The sequence below is a fragment of the Mesoplodon densirostris genome, chromosome 17, assembly GCF_025265405.1.
Source record: "Mesoplodon densirostris isolate mMesDen1 chromosome 17, mMesDen1 primary haplotype, whole genome shotgun sequence".
NCBI classification, from domain to species: domain Eukaryota; kingdom Metazoa; phylum Chordata; class Mammalia; order Artiodactyla; family Ziphiidae; genus Mesoplodon; species Mesoplodon densirostris.
Genome location: NC_082677.1, coordinates 74,523,342 through 74,541,921, shown reverse-complemented (window position 1 = coordinate 74,541,921; position 18,580 = coordinate 74,523,342). Strand labels below are relative to the sequence as shown.

Below are 18,580 nucleotides of genomic sequence, written 5' to 3'. Positions count from 1 at the left end.
AACATTTGAAATATTATGAGATTACCAAAACGTGACAGTAGACTTGCTCGATGAAAGGTTGCCCCCACACTGTAATTTGTAAAAAATGCAGTGTCTGTGAAGCCCAATAAAGCAAAGTGCAATAAAAGGAGGTCTGCCTTCACTTTACAAGGAAGAAATATACCTGCATTCTCTAACTTATTTATTCGGATTAAATAAATGCATTTGGTGAAAAACTCCACTATGGAAAAAAAACAATATCACATAAAATTTATTCAAAGTTTATTGCTTCTATAATTAATAGAATAAATAATATTGTGTCTTAAGAGAAATACAAAAAATATACTTATGAATGGGAAGCAATTAAAGTTTAGAAAATATACAATAATAATAAATCTTTAAGTCTAACTTTCAAAGAACCTTTGAAACTGGAAACAGTGCAGATCATTGGTTCTGGAACCAGATCTGGTTCTACATGTCTTTCCCCGAGTTACTTAAATTATCTGAGCCTTGGGCTTCCCTGGTGGCGCAGTGGTTGAGAGTCTACCTGCCAATGCAGGGTACGCGAGTGCCCCGGTCTGGGAGGATCCCACATGTCGTGGAGCGGTTGGGCCCGTGAGCCATGGCCGCTGAGCCTGCGCGTCCAGAGCCTGTGCTCCGCAACGGGAGAGGCCACAGCAGTAAGAGGCCCGCGTACCGCAAAAAAAAAAAAAAAATTATCTGAGCCTTGGTTTCTTTAGCTCTAAAATGGTGATATTGTTTAAGTTAAAAGGTTTCAAGAAAAAAATGTCATTAAATGTACAGTTTACATGGTCAAAATTGCTGTCTTCTACTTCATTTTTTATTTCCTCAAAACAAGTTTTCAGAAATTGTTAGCCTGAGGACCTCTAACCACACTATTTTAAAACATAGAATCCAATATTATTATAAGAAGTACATTAAAATAGCATCTCATTACTTAATTACTCTGTGTATTTTTCTATAGAAACCTGAGTAGCACTATACTGGGGTTCTTCTATGTAAAAAAAAAAAAAATTCCTTATTCAAATTTTTCTTAAACTTTGTTATCAATAGCTTGGTGAGCTCCTGAAAAGATTTCAGAAAATTCAATATCAGAGAGCAGAAAATGTGTTAAGACAGAGTTAGATATTTAACGTATGCATGATTTGAGAATATGCATATTTAACAATAAAATATTTTTATATTCATAGATCAATTCATTGAGCAGTAAATAGACCATACTGATACCTAATAGCTATCACTATCAGAACATGAGCTATGATTAAATACTAAAATGAAGTATCACCTCGCACCACTCAGAACGGCCATCATTAAAAAGTCTACAAATAATCAATGCTGGAGAGGGTGTGGAGAAAAGGGAGCCCTCCTCCACCGTTGGTGGGAATGTAACTTGGTGCAGTCACTATGGAGAACAGTATGGAGGGTCCTTAAAGAACTAAAAATAGAGTTGCCATATGCCACTCCTGGGCATATATCTGGAAAAGACAAGAACTCTAATTTGAAAAGATACATGCACTTAATGTTCACTGCAGCACTATTTACAATAGCCAAGACATGGAAACAACCTAAACGTCCATTGACAGATGAATGGATAAAGAAGATGTGACATATATATATATATATATATATATATATATATATATATATATATATATATATATATATATATATAATGGAATCCTACTCAGCCATAAAAAAGAATGAAATAATGCCATTTGCAGCAACATGGATGGACCTAGAGATTATCATACTAAGTGAAGTAAGTCAGACAGAGAAAGACAAATATTATATGATGTCACCTACATGTGGAATCTAACAAAATAATACAAATGAACTTATTTACAAAACAGAAATAGACTCACAGACATAGAAAACAAACTTACAGTTATCAAAAGGGATAGCAGGGTGGGGGAGGGATAAATTAGGAGTTTGAGATTAACAGATACACACTACTATATATAAAATAGGTAAATAACAAGGACCTGCTGTACAGCACAGGGAACTCTACTCAATATCTTGTATTATAATAACCTAAAATGGAAAAGAATCTGAAAAAGAATATATTATATATATATATGTGTGTGTGTATACATATATATATATATATATATATATATATATACACATATATATATCTGAATCACTTTGCTGTACACCTGAAATCAACACAACGTTGTATAAATTAACTATACTTCAATTAAAAAAAATACATGGGACTTGCCATACTAGGGATGAAAATAGCAGCCTCTTCCTCATTAAGGTTTTCCTAATCCTTCTCCCAAGATATCCAATTAGAATTGATGCTTCTCATATTTGTACCCTACCTACCTCACCATAATGTCCGTACATTTCTTAGTGCCTAGTACAGGGTTTGGAACTTGGTACATATACAAAAACTACTTATTGAATGAATGAACCACAGAGTACCCTGATGCAGATGAGCCAGAACAAATGCATCCTTCTAGGTACCGATAAAACACATTCTTACAGAGAGCAGAGACCATAGCACTCTCAGTTTTCCTATCTGTAAAATGGAATTATCTACATCAACAGTACATGGTATGAGTTCAACCGATGGTCGTTAATATGTTCTTTGATTTATCTTTGTATCATATCTAGGATAGTGATTTCACAGCTAAGGGTTTTATGGGGCTTTTCTGAGGTTGAGGTTGACACACTATATAATCTTACTTCGTGGAACTTTAGAAGCCAAGGCATCTGGCTTTTTCCAAACCATTGAACACTTAGCCCAAGCTTGTCCTGTCCACCAGGATTTTCCAGGAAATCTCACTCTTTAGAAAAGAATTTGTAAGCAAGGAAATGTTTCAAAGCTTTTACTTTGAACAAATGTGCTCTCTTTCCAAATTCTCTGCACTCTTATAGCAAATTGTTGATAGGGAATTTTACTAGATTCCATAGCTTCAAAAGTTTCATTATATGTAGCTGCATGTTATGTGTCTAGTGGGAAACTGGGGGAAATTATTGAATATTAAATCATTAGTTTCCACTGCTTTGTTCTTTATGCCCCTTGCGAAGATCTGCAGTCTGCAGCACTTGTCATTTACAACTGTTGGGAGAGAACATATTCTAGCATTTATTAAAATAATATTTATATAATCTCAAAGTTTTCTCATTTATTTTAAATAGCACAGGAATACCTTATTTTTTTGTGCTTTGCTTTATTGTGCTTTGCAGCCACTGTGTGTTTTACAAATTGAAGGTTTGGAGTAACCCTGGGTCGAGCAAGCCTACCAGCGCCATTTTCCCAACAGCATTGCTCATCTCCTGTCTCTGTATCACGTTCTGGTAATCCTTGCAATATTTCCAACTTTTATTATTATTATTATATCTGTTATGGTGATGTGTGATCAGTGATCTTTGATGTTTCTACTAAGACTTGCTGAAGGCTCAGAGGACGGTTAGCGTTTTTTAGCAATAAAGTCTTTATAATTAGGGTATGTGCATTTTTTTAGATGTAATGCTATTGCACACTTAATAGACTACAGTATAGTGTAAAAACATAATTTTCATGTTCACTGGGAGACCAAAAAATGCACATGACTAGTTTTATTGACATATTCCCTTTATTGCTGTGGTCTGGAACCAAACCTGCAAATCTCTGAGGTGTACATGTATATTATGGACAATTTTAAGCATATTCAACAGTGAAGAGAATAATGTAATAAACCTCATCTGCCATCAACCAACTCCAACAATTATCAACAATTACCACCTCATGGCCTATTCTGCTTTATCCATTTCCATATTGCCCTCAAAATTAAATTCATTTGAAGCAATTCTCAGACATTGTGTCATTTAATTGGCAAATATTTCAGTATAATTCTCTAAGCTACAAGAACTTTAAAAAATGTACCCATAGTACCTTTATATCACATAATTTCTATCAAGGATAATTTTTTAATTTTGTCAAATATCCAGATTTCACATTACATTAATTAACTCATAATTTTTTATACTTAAGCAAATCAGGATCCACATAATGTCCATACATTTAACTGATTTATATGTCTCCTAGATCTCTTTCAATCTACCAGCCACCTTGTTCTTTTACATTTTTATCCTTGCATTTTATATGTTGAAGAAATCAGGTCATTTGTCCTGAACTGTTTCTCACAGTCTGGAGTTTTCAGAGCGAATTCTTGTGGTTTAGTTTATCACGTTTCTCTGTCCTCAGTTTCTGATAATTAGTAGTTACATCAATACCTTTCATTATATTCAGGTTTTCTCCTTTCCTTCCTCCGTCTTTCCTCCCTCCCTCCCTCCCTTCCTTCCTTCCTTCCTTCTTTTCTTTCTTTCTTGACAAGAACACTTGATATGCATCTGGTATATTGTCACCCTTCTTGTAATGTTAGCTGTGATTGATACTCCTGGCATAGATTCATTACTTCTTAGGAGCTGTAGAACTGACTTGCTCTAATTCTGTCACTCATTCTTCATTTATTTGTAGTGAGACCGCATCAGGTTATATTTATACATTAACTTAGGGAGAATCAGGATCTTTGTACTATCAAGCCTTTCTAGGAATGCAGCATATCTTTCCACTTTTAACTGTAATTATACAACCTTCAGGAGTATTTTAGCCCTCATTTAGGCTATTTACTGATTTTTGACTATGTAAATGTTTTCTCCTTTCCTCTATGTCTTCTGATAAACTATTTTAAGAACATATAAGAGTCTTTTGCCTGCTGACTTACAGCTGGCTACTTTATCAAATCCTCACATTGTGTGTAGCAATGTTTCATTCTTTCTTTTCAGCTTTCTAAATATTAATAGTCTCTGGAACTAAAAGTATTTTTGCCTCTCCTTCCCACATCGTGCCCTGAATCGCTTTCACTTTTCTAACGTCATTGACACTGCGATGTGTAAGGGAACTTTTGTCTTGGTTATTTTCTTTCTGATTATCAAGCATCATAAATGGAATTCCCTGGCTGTGTCAAGTTGGAGAGTTGATCAGAGAGGCTTTTCTTTTAGGGCATTAGGAGATAGGTTTATAGCGCTAGATACATAATAAAGGAAATGAGAATTCATGAGATGTAAGTATCACATGGCAGAGAGGACCTGGTAATGATGTAATTACATAACTAATCAGGGCGATTGATTCAGAGCCTCCCGAATTGTACTTTGGAACTCAGATAATTTAGCGCTCCCTCCACTGAAGCATCAAACTGCTGTTGAGTTATATATTATATTACATTTTTTACTATAAAAATTATCTTTTTGTAATATATAAATTAGTTCTGAATAGAAATGACTTATTAAAAGTCAGCGATAACAGGACTAGCATTTCCTATGTGCTGAAACAAATTCTCATTTAAAATATCACAAGCTTCCATGTAATGATTTAGAGCTATTTGGGCAAACTGAGCTTGGACATGCTGATGCTTTGGAGTGCTTCTCAGTATCTCCTCAGATTGTCCCTGTTCGTCAAATTTCTTATGGATGAATGATTGTCAAACAGTAGACATTTATTCCTGAGCAAGAAAAGCCCCTAGCAAATCCACTAAAGGTTTTTTCCTTATGAGTTTACTCTTTAAATTTCAGTTGAAATGGATTTGTTAAGCTCGTATTATATACACAATGCGGTACCACACACAACTGCAGCCCTGTGGGCGTGGACATTCTACTGAATAACCGATAGGTCAATAAGCTCGAAACAGAAGAGAACAGATGCTTATAAAGGCACTAATATTCTTCTGGGTTAGATTCTGAATATAATATTGACCTGCTAATCATTCTGTTGCAAGTTTTCAGTGGAATAAGAAATGAGGAAGTGCACCATTCTATTAGCAACTCAAGAACCTAGAATATATCATTCAAACCAATGACCTTTAAAAAGCTCACAGGCGGGCCTCCCTGGTGGCGCAGTGGTTGAGAGTCCGCCTGCTGATGCAGGGGATACGGGTTCGTGCCCCGGTCTGGGAGGATCCCATATGCCGCGGAGCGGCTGGGCCTGTGAGCCATGGCCGCTGGGCCTGCGCATCCGGAGCCTGTGCTCCACAACGGGAGAGGCCACAACAGTGAGAGGCCCGCATACCGCAAAAAGAAAAAAAAAAAAAAAAAAAAAGCTCACAGGCAAATTTAGGAATTTGCTAAATACCCTGTAAGATGAGATTTAGACTAACCACAAAGAAAATAATTTTATCCTTCTAAATGGTTCCTGGGTATATTGCGCCCAATAATTTAGCAAACCTGCTAAACGTGCGTGACAAACCTGCCAAGCAAACTAAAGGTACATCTTTAAAAATATTTATTGTTTTTGTAATCAAGGTCTAAAAATTGGTCTTGAGCTTTTACCCATAAGTACCTAAAACTAGCTCTTAGTATTTAACAGAGACTTGTTCTTTAGATTTGAAAAATCTAAAATCTAAAATGCCATTCTTTGTTAATAAAAATCTCAGGCCATGAATATATTCTAAAATATATAATTAAAATATTTAACAGCAAGAAAGAATGATAAGGGGTATATGTAATTATAGTAAATAAGTACGTTTTAATCAGGAGATAACATAAATGTTTTGCACATTTCAGCTGCCGGCACAGACTTGATAGATACTGAGTCTGGGTTTGGAGCAGGAGGCTGGGAGCCCAGCCCTTGCAGACACCTTCCCACTTGTGACTTCTGCATGTCACTTAACCAGGAGATGAAGAAACCGTGAGTCTCACTAGAGGCCCGAGCCTGCATGTTTTCTAAGGCAAAAATGTAAGGAATCAATAAGACTGCCAGACGACATTCAAACACTTGCACTGAGAAATCCGTCACCAGAAGCAGCCTGCAGACCTATGTTTCTTGCTGGACATCCTTCTCGTGACTCTTTTAACTGCCCTCTTCCTATGTTCATCACTATTTTTCTTAATAATAAGCAATAATAAATAGAACCACAAAGTCCTCCCTTTTCCATTAATCCGTGGACACAGAATCACGAAGGGAGAAGAAATCTCTGGTCTCATTGTTCTTATTTTAGGCGAGACTTCCTGTAAAGTTTTGTAGAGAAATGATTCACGATGATTCACCCTAGATTAAGTGAGTCGGCATGATTAAGATCTACTCAGAGGACTCTGAACCACTTTTTTAGGGAAAAAAAGGCCAAATCTGAAAAGGTTTTCAGGTGTTCCCATTGACGGCAGCGAAGGTAGCTACCCACCATTTCTTACATGTGTACAGTGAGCTGGAAAATGACACCAGAACCTCTATAACAGTCATCTTGTTCACTCTCACAGCTCCGTAGGTCTATTACCATCTTGATTTTACAGATAAGGAACCAAAGCTCATTATAGATTCTTCATCTTGGCCAGGACAGCTCTGCTAGTACAAGTTGCAGAACTGGGTTTCAACCTCATTCTATTTAATTCCTTACCCAGTGCCAGTAACCACTCTAAACACTGCATACTTGAAATTCTTCACGTAATTTAATGCAGCATGGTTTTCTCTCTTCCCACCTGTACCATCTTACAGGTTTAGTTTTCCTTCTCTGCTAAAGCAACTTTTATTTCTACCCTTAACACTTAATTTTTAGATATACTTAATTCGATTAAACTATTCGTACTATACTATTAAGATACCTAAATAATATAGTGCTTTTACAAGTGCCCTAAATTGTAAATAGATTAAAAATAATCAACACCTCTGTAATGTATTTTTATGAGTTGGCCATAGTCATATGCATACATGTCACATAAAGTTGAAACTACAAATAAGAGCATTTAGCATGAGAAAGTATTTCCATCCTGATTTTTGGCTGGAGTTTCTAAAGACCTTCAGACTGATTTCAAATAGAGACACCCTCCGAGTCTCTGACCCTGCTGAAATGGCATTTCCATAAGCACAACTCTGGTTTCACCTAATGCCGTCTTTTAAAATAAGTGCCTCTGTTTAAAAAAAAAAAAAAAGGATTATGCCAGTTTACAAGACCACATAAAAATGACGACTAAGTCAACAAACCAGGAATATTAATTTAAATCAGAGTACTTATTTCCTTATTTTAATTACATATTCCCAAGAAATAGTGCAAATAGTCTTCACTGAATTAAAAAGAGATACCTTATTAGTTGAAAAAAACATTCAAGTTAACAAAATTTCAAAAGAAACTCACTTACTTGTTCAAATTCATTCTTTTGAAATTCTTCAAAACCAAAGATGTCCAATATTCCAATATCCCATGTCTGCGAGCTGAAATGGAAGAGGACACAGTGAACAGGCATCCTTAACACTTCCCATTGCTACTTTAGGATGGAGAAATACAGCCACATAGCGTGTCACTGACAACTTGAAGTAAAAACACAAATGATTATCTTCATCTGGTGGAAAACTGAAAATTAGGAAGAAAAAGTGTTCTTTTAATGCTTTGATTCAAACACAAACTCATTAACAAAAATGAATTGATTTCTAAGTATAAAATGTAATGATATATGGGTAGTTTAATATTTACTTCTCTGAAAGTCTCTGTGTCTGTCTCCTTCAAATAGACCTGCTTTCTCTGAAGGAATTTGGACCGACCTGTTAGGTGGGTCTCACCAGCAGTAAATCAAGCAATTTCTCCATTACACATAAGTACAAGTCAAGTCACAATTAAGCCATGTGCATGTTTTTTGATAGTTCAGTTTGAGCCACTCCAAAAATTATGATTTTCCTAAAGGAGTCCCTATAAATAAAGAACAATAGAGATCATGAAACTTGGGTGCAAAATGGAAAGAAATCTAAGTAACGACTTCTCTCTTCCATGGAAACTGTCACTCTTGGAACTTGCTACAGTCTTGGATGGTCAAATCACAGATGTCGGAACACACACAGTAAGTGAGGAAAGGAGGAATGAAACCTCACGTGACCCGGGAACCCTGACAACCTGGATTCTGTGGGGATATGGGAGCAGCGCGGGTGTGTGTGCACGAGGTGCTTCTTGCAAAGAAAGCCCCAGATGATTCTGGAACGCTGGTCACCCCACCCCTCCCATGTCTCTGGTCTACCGTATCATCAGGAGGACTGCTGTCTGCATTTTCTGCCAGTGGAAGTGATGATTCCTCATCACAATGGTGCTCACTGTTTCATTACCAGTCTCCCTGCTGGTGCAGATGTTTTGCTGTTGTTTCCACTCAATTTGATGTATCCAAACTGCAGACCCCCTTGGCCACCAAATCCCTTTTTGTACCTATATTGTGTTTTCACAATCAGGATGTAATCACAATACTTTAGGGGCTATAATTTGTCACTTACATGGCCACTTTTTTTCTCTAAAAAAAGGCAAACTAATGATTCTGTGATATCCTTTCTCTAAGATTATTTGTTGTAGATGGTACAAAATATGAGCTTCATAAGTAGGAAAGAGAGCATTTTAAAAGCCCTTCATATAAACGTTACATGGCAAAGAGTATAAGTCAGTGAGGGGAGAAAAGAATCATTCATTGGATGTCTCTAGGTAATTGATTCAGTATTTTAGAAGAAAAAAATAAAGTTAGCTTTGTATCTCACCCTGTGTGCCGAAATAAACTCTACATGGATTAGAGAGCCAAATGTTAGAACCAGAAACTGTAAACATGTACAGGAAAACAAATGTGATCATTTTTTTCTGCTTTCGGTTCTGGGAAACGTCAAGAGAAAATATTCAAAAACATGATTATGCAAAGACTAAATTCTTTTGCAGGATAAACTGTAAAAATAAAATTAAGTTCTGTTAGAGGTAAGTATTATTTAAAAATGCATTGTCTCCTTCATTTTCATAGATTTTTCTCAATCTACTAGACTACGTGTCCAGTCATACATCATCTTCCATCCATCCACGCCTCTTCCCATCCCACCACCTTTATAATGTGCACAAAAAGACATCGGGAATAATGTTCACTCAGTGGGAACCATGGTGCTTGAGGGTTAGGCTGACTTGTTGTTTTGTTGTGTGCATGTGTGTGTTTTCCATGTAATGAGCTGCATCGTTTCACTTGGAGGAGCCTAGTGATGAAGCCTGTCAAGTTCTGGAGTTGTTCCGTCTTGGTAGGAATCCTGATTCAAACACTTCTTAGTTGGATAACTTTGGGCAAGTTACTTAAATTTTCTGAGCTGCAGTTTCATCATTTATAAAACTAAGATAACAAGTCACATTTATCCACCTAGATATTTGCTACAATTAGAAGTGATATAAAGAAAGTTCTAGGGTAATAGCTGGTACACAGTGTGTCTCCAATCACTGAAAGTTGCTTTTAAAAATAGTTGTTTAAACTTGCTATAGAAATAAAGAGGGTGGCTAAGAGTAGAAATATAAATGGCTAATAGGCATATTAAAATGTCAATCTCATGAAAATTGCAAAAGAAATAAACTTTAAAAAATTATGATGAGAAAGATATCCCCATACACTTTTGTTGGCAGTTGAAATTGGTAGAGCCTTCTTAAAAAAAAATATGCTTATGTGGCACAAAGCTTTGAAATATTCATATCATTTGCACCAGGACTTCCATAAGCAGGAACCTATACTAAGGCAATTATCAGAAATGCAATTAAAGACATGAATAACGATGTTCATTGTTATCTTAATTATAGTAAAACAACAAAAAGAAATAACAAATACCCTACACTAAAGACACAATTAATTACACAGCATCCATCCTAGGACGGATTAATTTAGAGAAACTGTCACGTTAATAGAAATCAATATATAAAGTCTGTATAAATAACCCCAATTACACATCCAGAAGACCTAGACAGAAGTACAGTCAGCCCGAGAAGAAGACCTGGAAATGTCTCGAATGGTAGACCTAGCGGTGATTTATTAATTTTTAAAATGTTCTAGAGTGGGTATTAGAGCACTCTCCATCTTTAGCCTTTATTTAAAACACACATGGCTAAACACATGTCGGGCATTTTCTGAGTTGGTGGAGGAAGGACAACCCTAACCTTCAGGGCAGAAAGAGGAAAGTGGAGCCCCGCTGAGACGGTGGAGACAAGTGTCTGGTTTTCCAGGGACGGGAGGTGCAGCAGGGACCCCAGGAGTCTGGAGGGAGCAGGGGGGTTTCCTGAAGGCCACGTGCTGGTCCAAAGCATGGATGCTCCTGCCAGCATGTACCAGGACCTCCCTCTCAGGCCCTCAGACCCAGTTCCCCTGCCTGGTTCCCAGCTGCCTTGGCAGCAGAGGTCCTGTAGTGACAGCCCACAGCATCGATAGAGGTCAGGGGTAAGGAGAAGAGCTACGGGTGGCAGGACCTCATGACATATGTCCTTCCCTTTCTCATAAGGATTGTGGCTTCGTGTGGACAAGCAGAGGATGCTGAGGCTAACCAGCTGTATGTGGGTGAGTAAAATGTTGAAAGATTCTGGTTTAGGTTGGGGATGGTAAATTAATTAGGAATTTAGAGTAGCATATATTTGGTTGAAAGAACACTCCTTTTAAATGATTTTTTCACATTTCATACACACTGGATTCCAAACTATATTTGGTTACAAAATAAAAATTAAAAAGGAAAAGATGGGAAGAAAGGAAAAAACATTGTCAGGAAAAAATTGAATGCAGGTTTAATGCATTTTAACGATTATTTTTGCAACTACTGACAGACATAAGGTGTTTATTTTTTTCAAAAATCTATTTCATCTTTTATGATTGAGTGAAATATGTGACTGTTATGGCAATAGCAGCCTTGGCAGGAGGGTTCTAAGAACCTGTAGCCAGCAAAATGCCCATTCTGTCATTTCTCTTATTGATATCTTGACTCATATTACACAGGCATTTAACTCAACATCCAATTTCTAGGACGGAGGAGCAGACAGAGGTCATCAGATGACCCGGGATTCAATCCATTAGGCAAAATTAACATATTAATAAGATGATCTGTTTTAGTTCAAATTCTGCCTTAGAATTCTCCTGAGGGCTTTCCTGATGGTTAACAAAACTCTAAGCCACGTTAACTCATTAGTAAAATACACCACCTTCTATATCAGACAAAATGTTAAATGCCAAGGCATCTGTCTCATTTTGATTTGCCTTCCAGGTTTGTGGGTATGAGAAAGGGGAAAGTCTGAATCAAAGAGACTGTCCACTTTGGAACATGGATGAACTAATTTTATTTGGACAGAGAGGTCCGGGGATTTGTACACATCAGGTTTTGTCCTCGATCATCCCCAGGCAAGGAGATGAACTAAGTAACTAAAAGCCAGTATAGGGAAGAGCTGAATCCTTTTTGGCACAAAACCCTCAGATGGAGCCAGAGCTGAATCAGCCTCTTTGGCTGATCATTGACGGGTCAGACTCCAGATGGGGTAAGAGCGAAATATAAAAGCATTCCAGACTTGAGCAATCTGGCTGTCCAGACACACTGCCCTGGGGACCAGATGGCCTTGCACAGAGGTTAGTGGTGCAACGTCCCTGGAGAAGTCGGGCTATGCTATGGCGTTTGCAAGCTCTACTACCAATACGCTGAAGAATTTGGTTAAAATAAGCTTTGTTTGTAATCGGCAAAGCGCACTCATCGTGGTGGCTACGTCTGTCCAATCCATAGCTGATCTGACTCTGCAAGGGTCTTCTGTAGTCTTAGAGGAACTTGGGATGGAGATGTGGCTCCAGGATTGCATATTTTCAGAAGTTCCTGCCTTTTATTCTTTGATGGAAGAAAGTACCTGAGACTTACCATTTTCTGAAAACACCTCAGAAATTAGGGAAGAAGTCTGCAGTTGCTGACAAGTTTCATTAGAAGCTGGGTGACAGGTGGGGCTAGTGGTTAACAAAGCAGCCCTCTGCATTCATCTATCCTGTGGCATCATGCACACCAACGTTGTTCTTAAACCCGTCCTTCTTTGTATTTTCCCCCCCACTGGAAATACAAGTTAGGAAGTTAAAAACTGGAGACCCCTTGAAGTGAAAACTGTAGCTAATTAGCCCGGATGTGCACAGAAATCCTGGCATGAGGGTGAAAACCAGAACTAATGTTTTATTGATGCAGTATCATATAAAGCCACTTCCAATTTTTGGTCTTATAAACAAAGCTAGTTCTGACCTACAGAGAAACCAGGAAGGGAGCCCTTTCTAAGGGTAGTAAGAGCACAAATAATAAAAAAAAATCACTTAAACCCTTCCTATCAGTGAAAGCTACAACTCACAGCTGAAAAGCACCAATATTTAGTACTTTTAACAAACCTATGTCCTTATTCACTACCAGCTGCTTTTAAAACAGTGATACACACACACACACACACACACACACATGTATTTTTAACAAAAGCATCTTTAGAAACAAAAATAACCTACCACATACTTTACTTCTTTCAAACCACAAATGATATTTAGTTTATATGAACTCTTACCTTCCTAGTCTGAAATAACCCTCATTTGAGAACAATGCAGACCATTTAACTAATTTATGACATCATTGCTCCTCCTAAGTAGTCTGCGGTTATTAGAAGCAATAGTTATGAAGATTAGATAGAAATATGGATAAATAGTTACCACAATGAAAAAATCCAGATGCAAAACTGTATGTATGGGATGTGGAGCAACTGGAACCCTCTCATGTTGCTGGTCGCAGCTTAAATCTGAAATTTGGAACGTGGTTTGACCTCGTCTACTAAAGCTTAATGCACATCTACTGAATGACCTAGAAATCCCACTCCGGGTGGGTATCCAGGGCAATGAGTGCCCGTCCCCTAGAAGTCATGTGTGGGAACATTCATGGCTTCTTATCTACAGAGCCCAAAACTGGAGACAACCAAAGTGCCCATCAGTAATTGAATACAGAACTAACTAGTGGTATGTCCATGCACGTTTTTACAAAAGAACACTACTTGGAAGTAGAATAAGGTTGGGTTACTGCTGCACTCAACGTTGTAGATGCATCTCACATAAGTAACATTCAGCAAAGGAAGCCAGACGTAAACCAGTGGGCAGAGGAAGAGTCCACATCTCGCTCTGTGGTGGGGGTGATGTGCCAGGTTGCATATGTAAAATCCACTGAACTTTACAGAATCCGTGCACTTCTGCCTTGTTAGCCCTCAATAAAACAGTAAGAAAATGGTATTCTTACTAGGATCACAACTATGCACAGGGACAGAGAGATCTGGGGTTGAATATTTGTTAAATGAGAAGCACTCACATGCATGCTTACTTTGGTATTGCCCCGTCCGCCATGATGTTAGAATAGTGACGCTTCCTATGGTTGGCCTTGGCTCCTACAAGAGGCTCAAGCTTCATTTATCAATATAAAGACTTGAGTAGGAAACAAAATTACAAGCAAGATGTTTGAGTGACCCTGAGGTTGAGATGGAAATACATTCTTCTAGCAGTTGAATATAATCACAGCAGTGTTTATGCGGCTATTGTTTCCATTTGTGTCTGAGATTTGTATCTAACCTCCTCCCATGTCTGCTGACTCTTTGAAAGCAGAGTTGTATTTCTTGCGGATGCCTTCAGATTAGGGCCCTTAGTCCCTCCAACAAAAATAAAGAGAAGTAAGTTCTTGTGTTCAACCAATTCTCTGGATAAGTGAGTCAGAGAGAAGCTAGAGGGAGGTTCCATGTTACTGATGTATGTAGGTGGAAGGAGGGGTGATGCATTTCCTTCAGGGACACATCAACCAAAGAAGCACACCATGCCTGAAAGGTTTTCAAAGAAGAAAAACAAAGCAACGACGAGAAACCAACTCAGCTGTAGGTTACTTGTGCAGTATCCTTGCTGTTTCAAAGTCAGGGACCAACCATATTCTATATGCCAAACAATAACAAGCAGTGTTACATCCATATGCCTCTAACCTAGGATCCTGTATCATCGCTTTTGAACGACCTTTTGTAAATTGTCAACTGTCAAAATAAAAACCTATACGAAGATGCAGGAATTCTGTAGCTTATTTGTCTTTCCCAGGAAATGTATATTTCAGTCTCATATCAGGCAGATATGTCTCCTTTCCTTTTGGTCTGTGTCAGTTCGTAGATGACTGCAAGACGAAATACAACAGCAGGATTCAGAACGCAGATCAGGTTGACCCCGAGTGTTTGAGAGATCCATGCCACCTGATCCAGAGGATCCATGTCCATCAAATAGAGGACAGGCTTGAAAGAAGAGTGAATTCTGAAGGTGTATTTGAAGGTCATGTTTTGGCTTTAGACAAGCCCGAGGTTCACAGGGGAGATTGTGAGTCAAGGTATATGGCCAAGGTCAGGCAGGGGATGCTCTGGATAGACGCAGGGAAACTCAAAAGGTATAAAACCCAATTGGGTGGGTCTGGTTTTGAAGGCAGAGTAAAGGAAGGATTCCATAGGGGTGGGTAATCCAGGTAGGTTGGGTGGGAGTGGTTTTCAGAATGCCATCAAAGTAATTCATCTGCAGTTTCTGTGATCTTTAACGAAAAGGGGTGAGTACTAATTATGGGGAGGGGAGTGCCCCCTACGTGTGAATGCCCTATGTGAACGGGTGGACAAGTGCTAGCAGGCACAAACTATTCTGTAGAGAAAGCCAGCCATGCATTGCCACAAATACTTGTGGATGAGGCCTGCAACACAGGCAAAGGGCTTGACCCTCCCTGGAGTTCTTGACCTTCTCTGGAGCTTGGTCTTGTTAGGCTAGAGCCACTGGAAGAGGTGAACTAATCCAGGCATGGTTGTGAGAACTTGCAGGTGTGATCTGATCTGCAACCTTTAAATTTCACCTATTAATAGTGGTACTACCAGTTCTACTAAGACTCAAGGATCCATTGAATCTGATGCATTTTAGCATAACTTGTGTTGGAGGGGGCTGACTCAGAGTTCACCCCCTGGTATAAAGCAGTGAACCACCAGGTATTTGGATGTGACTGACATCTTCCAAAATACCCTAACCAGGAGTCATAGACTCACGGGTCCTGAAAGCAAAACCAAGCCAGAGAGATAACCCAAGGCTCCATTTGTAGGTAACTGAAATGTGATTATCACAGTTTCAGAGACTGAGAAAATTAATATTCACAAGACATAAATGTCTTACTAACAATTTCATTAATGTTGTGTCAGGCTCAGAATAGAAATCCAGATCTCTTGATTTCTATCACCCTTTTAAAAAATTAAAACCCAGCTAAAAGATAAAGTTGCTGTATTAATAAATGAGCTACCATGTACTTGAACATACATACACATACACAAAACATGAGATCTACATAACATTTCAACCCACTAGTTGTAAACTATAGTAAAAAGCGCTGTTTCATTTTTCACTTATCATGCTTTTCTTTTTTTTCACCAGCTTCACTAAGATTTAATTACATACAATATTGTGTCAATTTAAGGTATACACCCTGCTGATTTGCTACACAACTGCAAAATTATCATGCTTTTCTTAATAGGGTTCCTTTTCTCCCTTCATAATAATTCTCTTTGAATACACTGCCCTCCTCCCCTTTTTATGAGGTTTCTGCTATTTAAGATTTTAAGGAGCACTTCAGGATACCTTTTCAATTTAATAGTAAGGTTTGAAAATCATAAATTCTTATTACCCAAAGGTTTGTGACTTTACTGCCCCACAGAAGATGATGGAGAGAGAGTGTGAAAGTACTGGGGTGGGAGATCATCTCAGAATCCCTCCAACCACCTATGAAATGGACACCTGTCTTTCCAGCAATCACCTTCAAGTATATGTGCTCACAACTTGTGGCTCAAAGTTAAATTAATGAGATAGTGACTTGTAGCAAGTGGATATTGCTGGGTAACCAGCCACCCCAAAACTCAGTGCCCAAAAACATGAAGTACTTATGATGGTTCTAAGTCCTTTTGTCAGTGTGGGTGGCCTGGCGGGGGTTTGGCAGGTCCAGGATAACCTCCTCCGCTAAATGCCTTGGGGTTGGCCGGCTGTTGGCTGGCTAGCAGTGCCTCTCACTATCTGCAGGAGAGCCCGGGCTGATACGCCAGTGGCAATGACTGGGATCTTAGACTAGTGCAAGGCCTTAGAGCTGGCACATCATCATTTTTGCTGTATTCTTTCAGCTACAGCAAGTCACAAGAGCAGCTCAAATTCGAAGGAAGTGAAAACAGACCTAAACTCTTGATAAGAGAAGCGTCAAAGCTATATTGGACAGGGCATGGATGCAGAGAATAAGCAGTTGGGGCCATTTTTGCCACCTACCAACACTTCTTCACTTGAGAGTGGCTTTTAACTACTTTATTTATTAGCTCACTCACCTTTTGAATGGATAGGTACTGAGCACCTACTTTTGCAAAGCACTCTGCCGGGTGCTAGAGACACAGATACAAAGAACAGAGGACAATCATATCCTCAGGGACATGTCGATATATAGATATGTTAAACTTTAAATAATAATTTTTTGGGGAAATAAAGAAACCATTTAAAATGTTTAAAGGTAGCTTTAAAACTATGCTTTTTAAAATCATCTTCTGACCATTTCAATGTGGGAGACATTTTTGGAAAAACTCAGGTTTCAAGTCTGACATAGTGGGGTTCATACTCCAAATCTACCACCTCTTCCTAGCTGTGTGACTTAGGCCAATTACTCAACCTCTCTGAACTCCGGTTTCCTTATCTGAAGAGGGGAGACAATAATTCCTTCCTCATGCTAATGTCAATATTAAATGTAATAATCTCCAGCTCAAAGCCCGGCTCACTTACAGGTAACATCCAGTAAACAATAACCACAATAAATGCACCTTCCCCACTTCTCCCATCTGCTTGGAAAATGTATGTTTAATAAGACTGTACATGAAGAGAGAAAAGTTAAGAGCATGCAGCTGACAAAAACTAAAAATGTCCTTTCGTTGAAAAGCCCATCCTTCTCAATGAGAAAATTATATTAGGAAAAGGCAAACAATATTTAAATTGTGCGACTGACATTTCCTTCCTGGTGTTTTCTTCAGGGAGCGGCAGGGTCACCAAGACCCAGAATGGGACACCCTGCTCTCATCTCTGAGCTGCATGGTGGCGTTATTTATTTTGGCAGAACTGCCACTACACTCAAATGACAGGCACAGAGGAGCATAATAAATACAGATTTGGTTAACTCTATCCAGCAGGGCAGGGTATCAGGGGGTTGAAAAGAGGCCAAATGCATTTCCCCAGTGAGAAATGAAACAAGAGCGTGGGCACGGCCAGCAATGCAATGAATTTTATCCTTTGTATAAAATATACAAGCTTTAGCCTCTGCACTCTTGGCTCAAGAAAGAGCTAGAGAAGAATGCTCGCGGGTTTGTATTAGCCTTATAAATCACTGAATTTCTTACACACTATACTGAATCTATTTGACTCTCAAATAATATTTGCAAATTACATAATAGCCATTATCAAAAAGGAAAAACACTACTGTTCGATACTAAAAATACCATATTCTCATAGATCTGAAAGAAATCTCGTTTTTTCCTCCCATCACCTAAAAACATGCACTTAAGGGAAAAATACGTAGCTCTTCATTGGTTCAATAAGCTGCACTATTCTTGAAACAATTTATCACATTATCATGATTAATATTTATATTTAACCATTATTGTGTCCATAGTACATGGTAATTTTTATAATAAGGGTGGTAAATTTTTAACCATCATTTTGTATTTATTATGTAATATTTAATTTTTGAGTAATATAATATACATGCTACTTTGGTAAACCTCTCATATTTTTTATTTCT

The 18,580-nt window shown here is 38.2% G+C and overlaps 1 protein-coding gene across 1 annotated transcript in view; it reads right to left on the bottom strand.

Moving 5' to 3' along the window:
- The window catches only part of MYO16 (myosin XVI), a 407,151-nt gene that overhangs the window by 169,187 nt on the left and 219,384 nt on the right, over positions 1-18,580 (bottom strand). Inside the window, exon 20 of the mRNA XM_060079968.1 lies at positions 8,116-8,188. Coding sequence (XP_059935951.1) covers positions 8,116-8,188 — 73 coding nt within the window. The remainder of the gene's footprint in view (positions 1-8,115; positions 8,189-18,580) is intronic.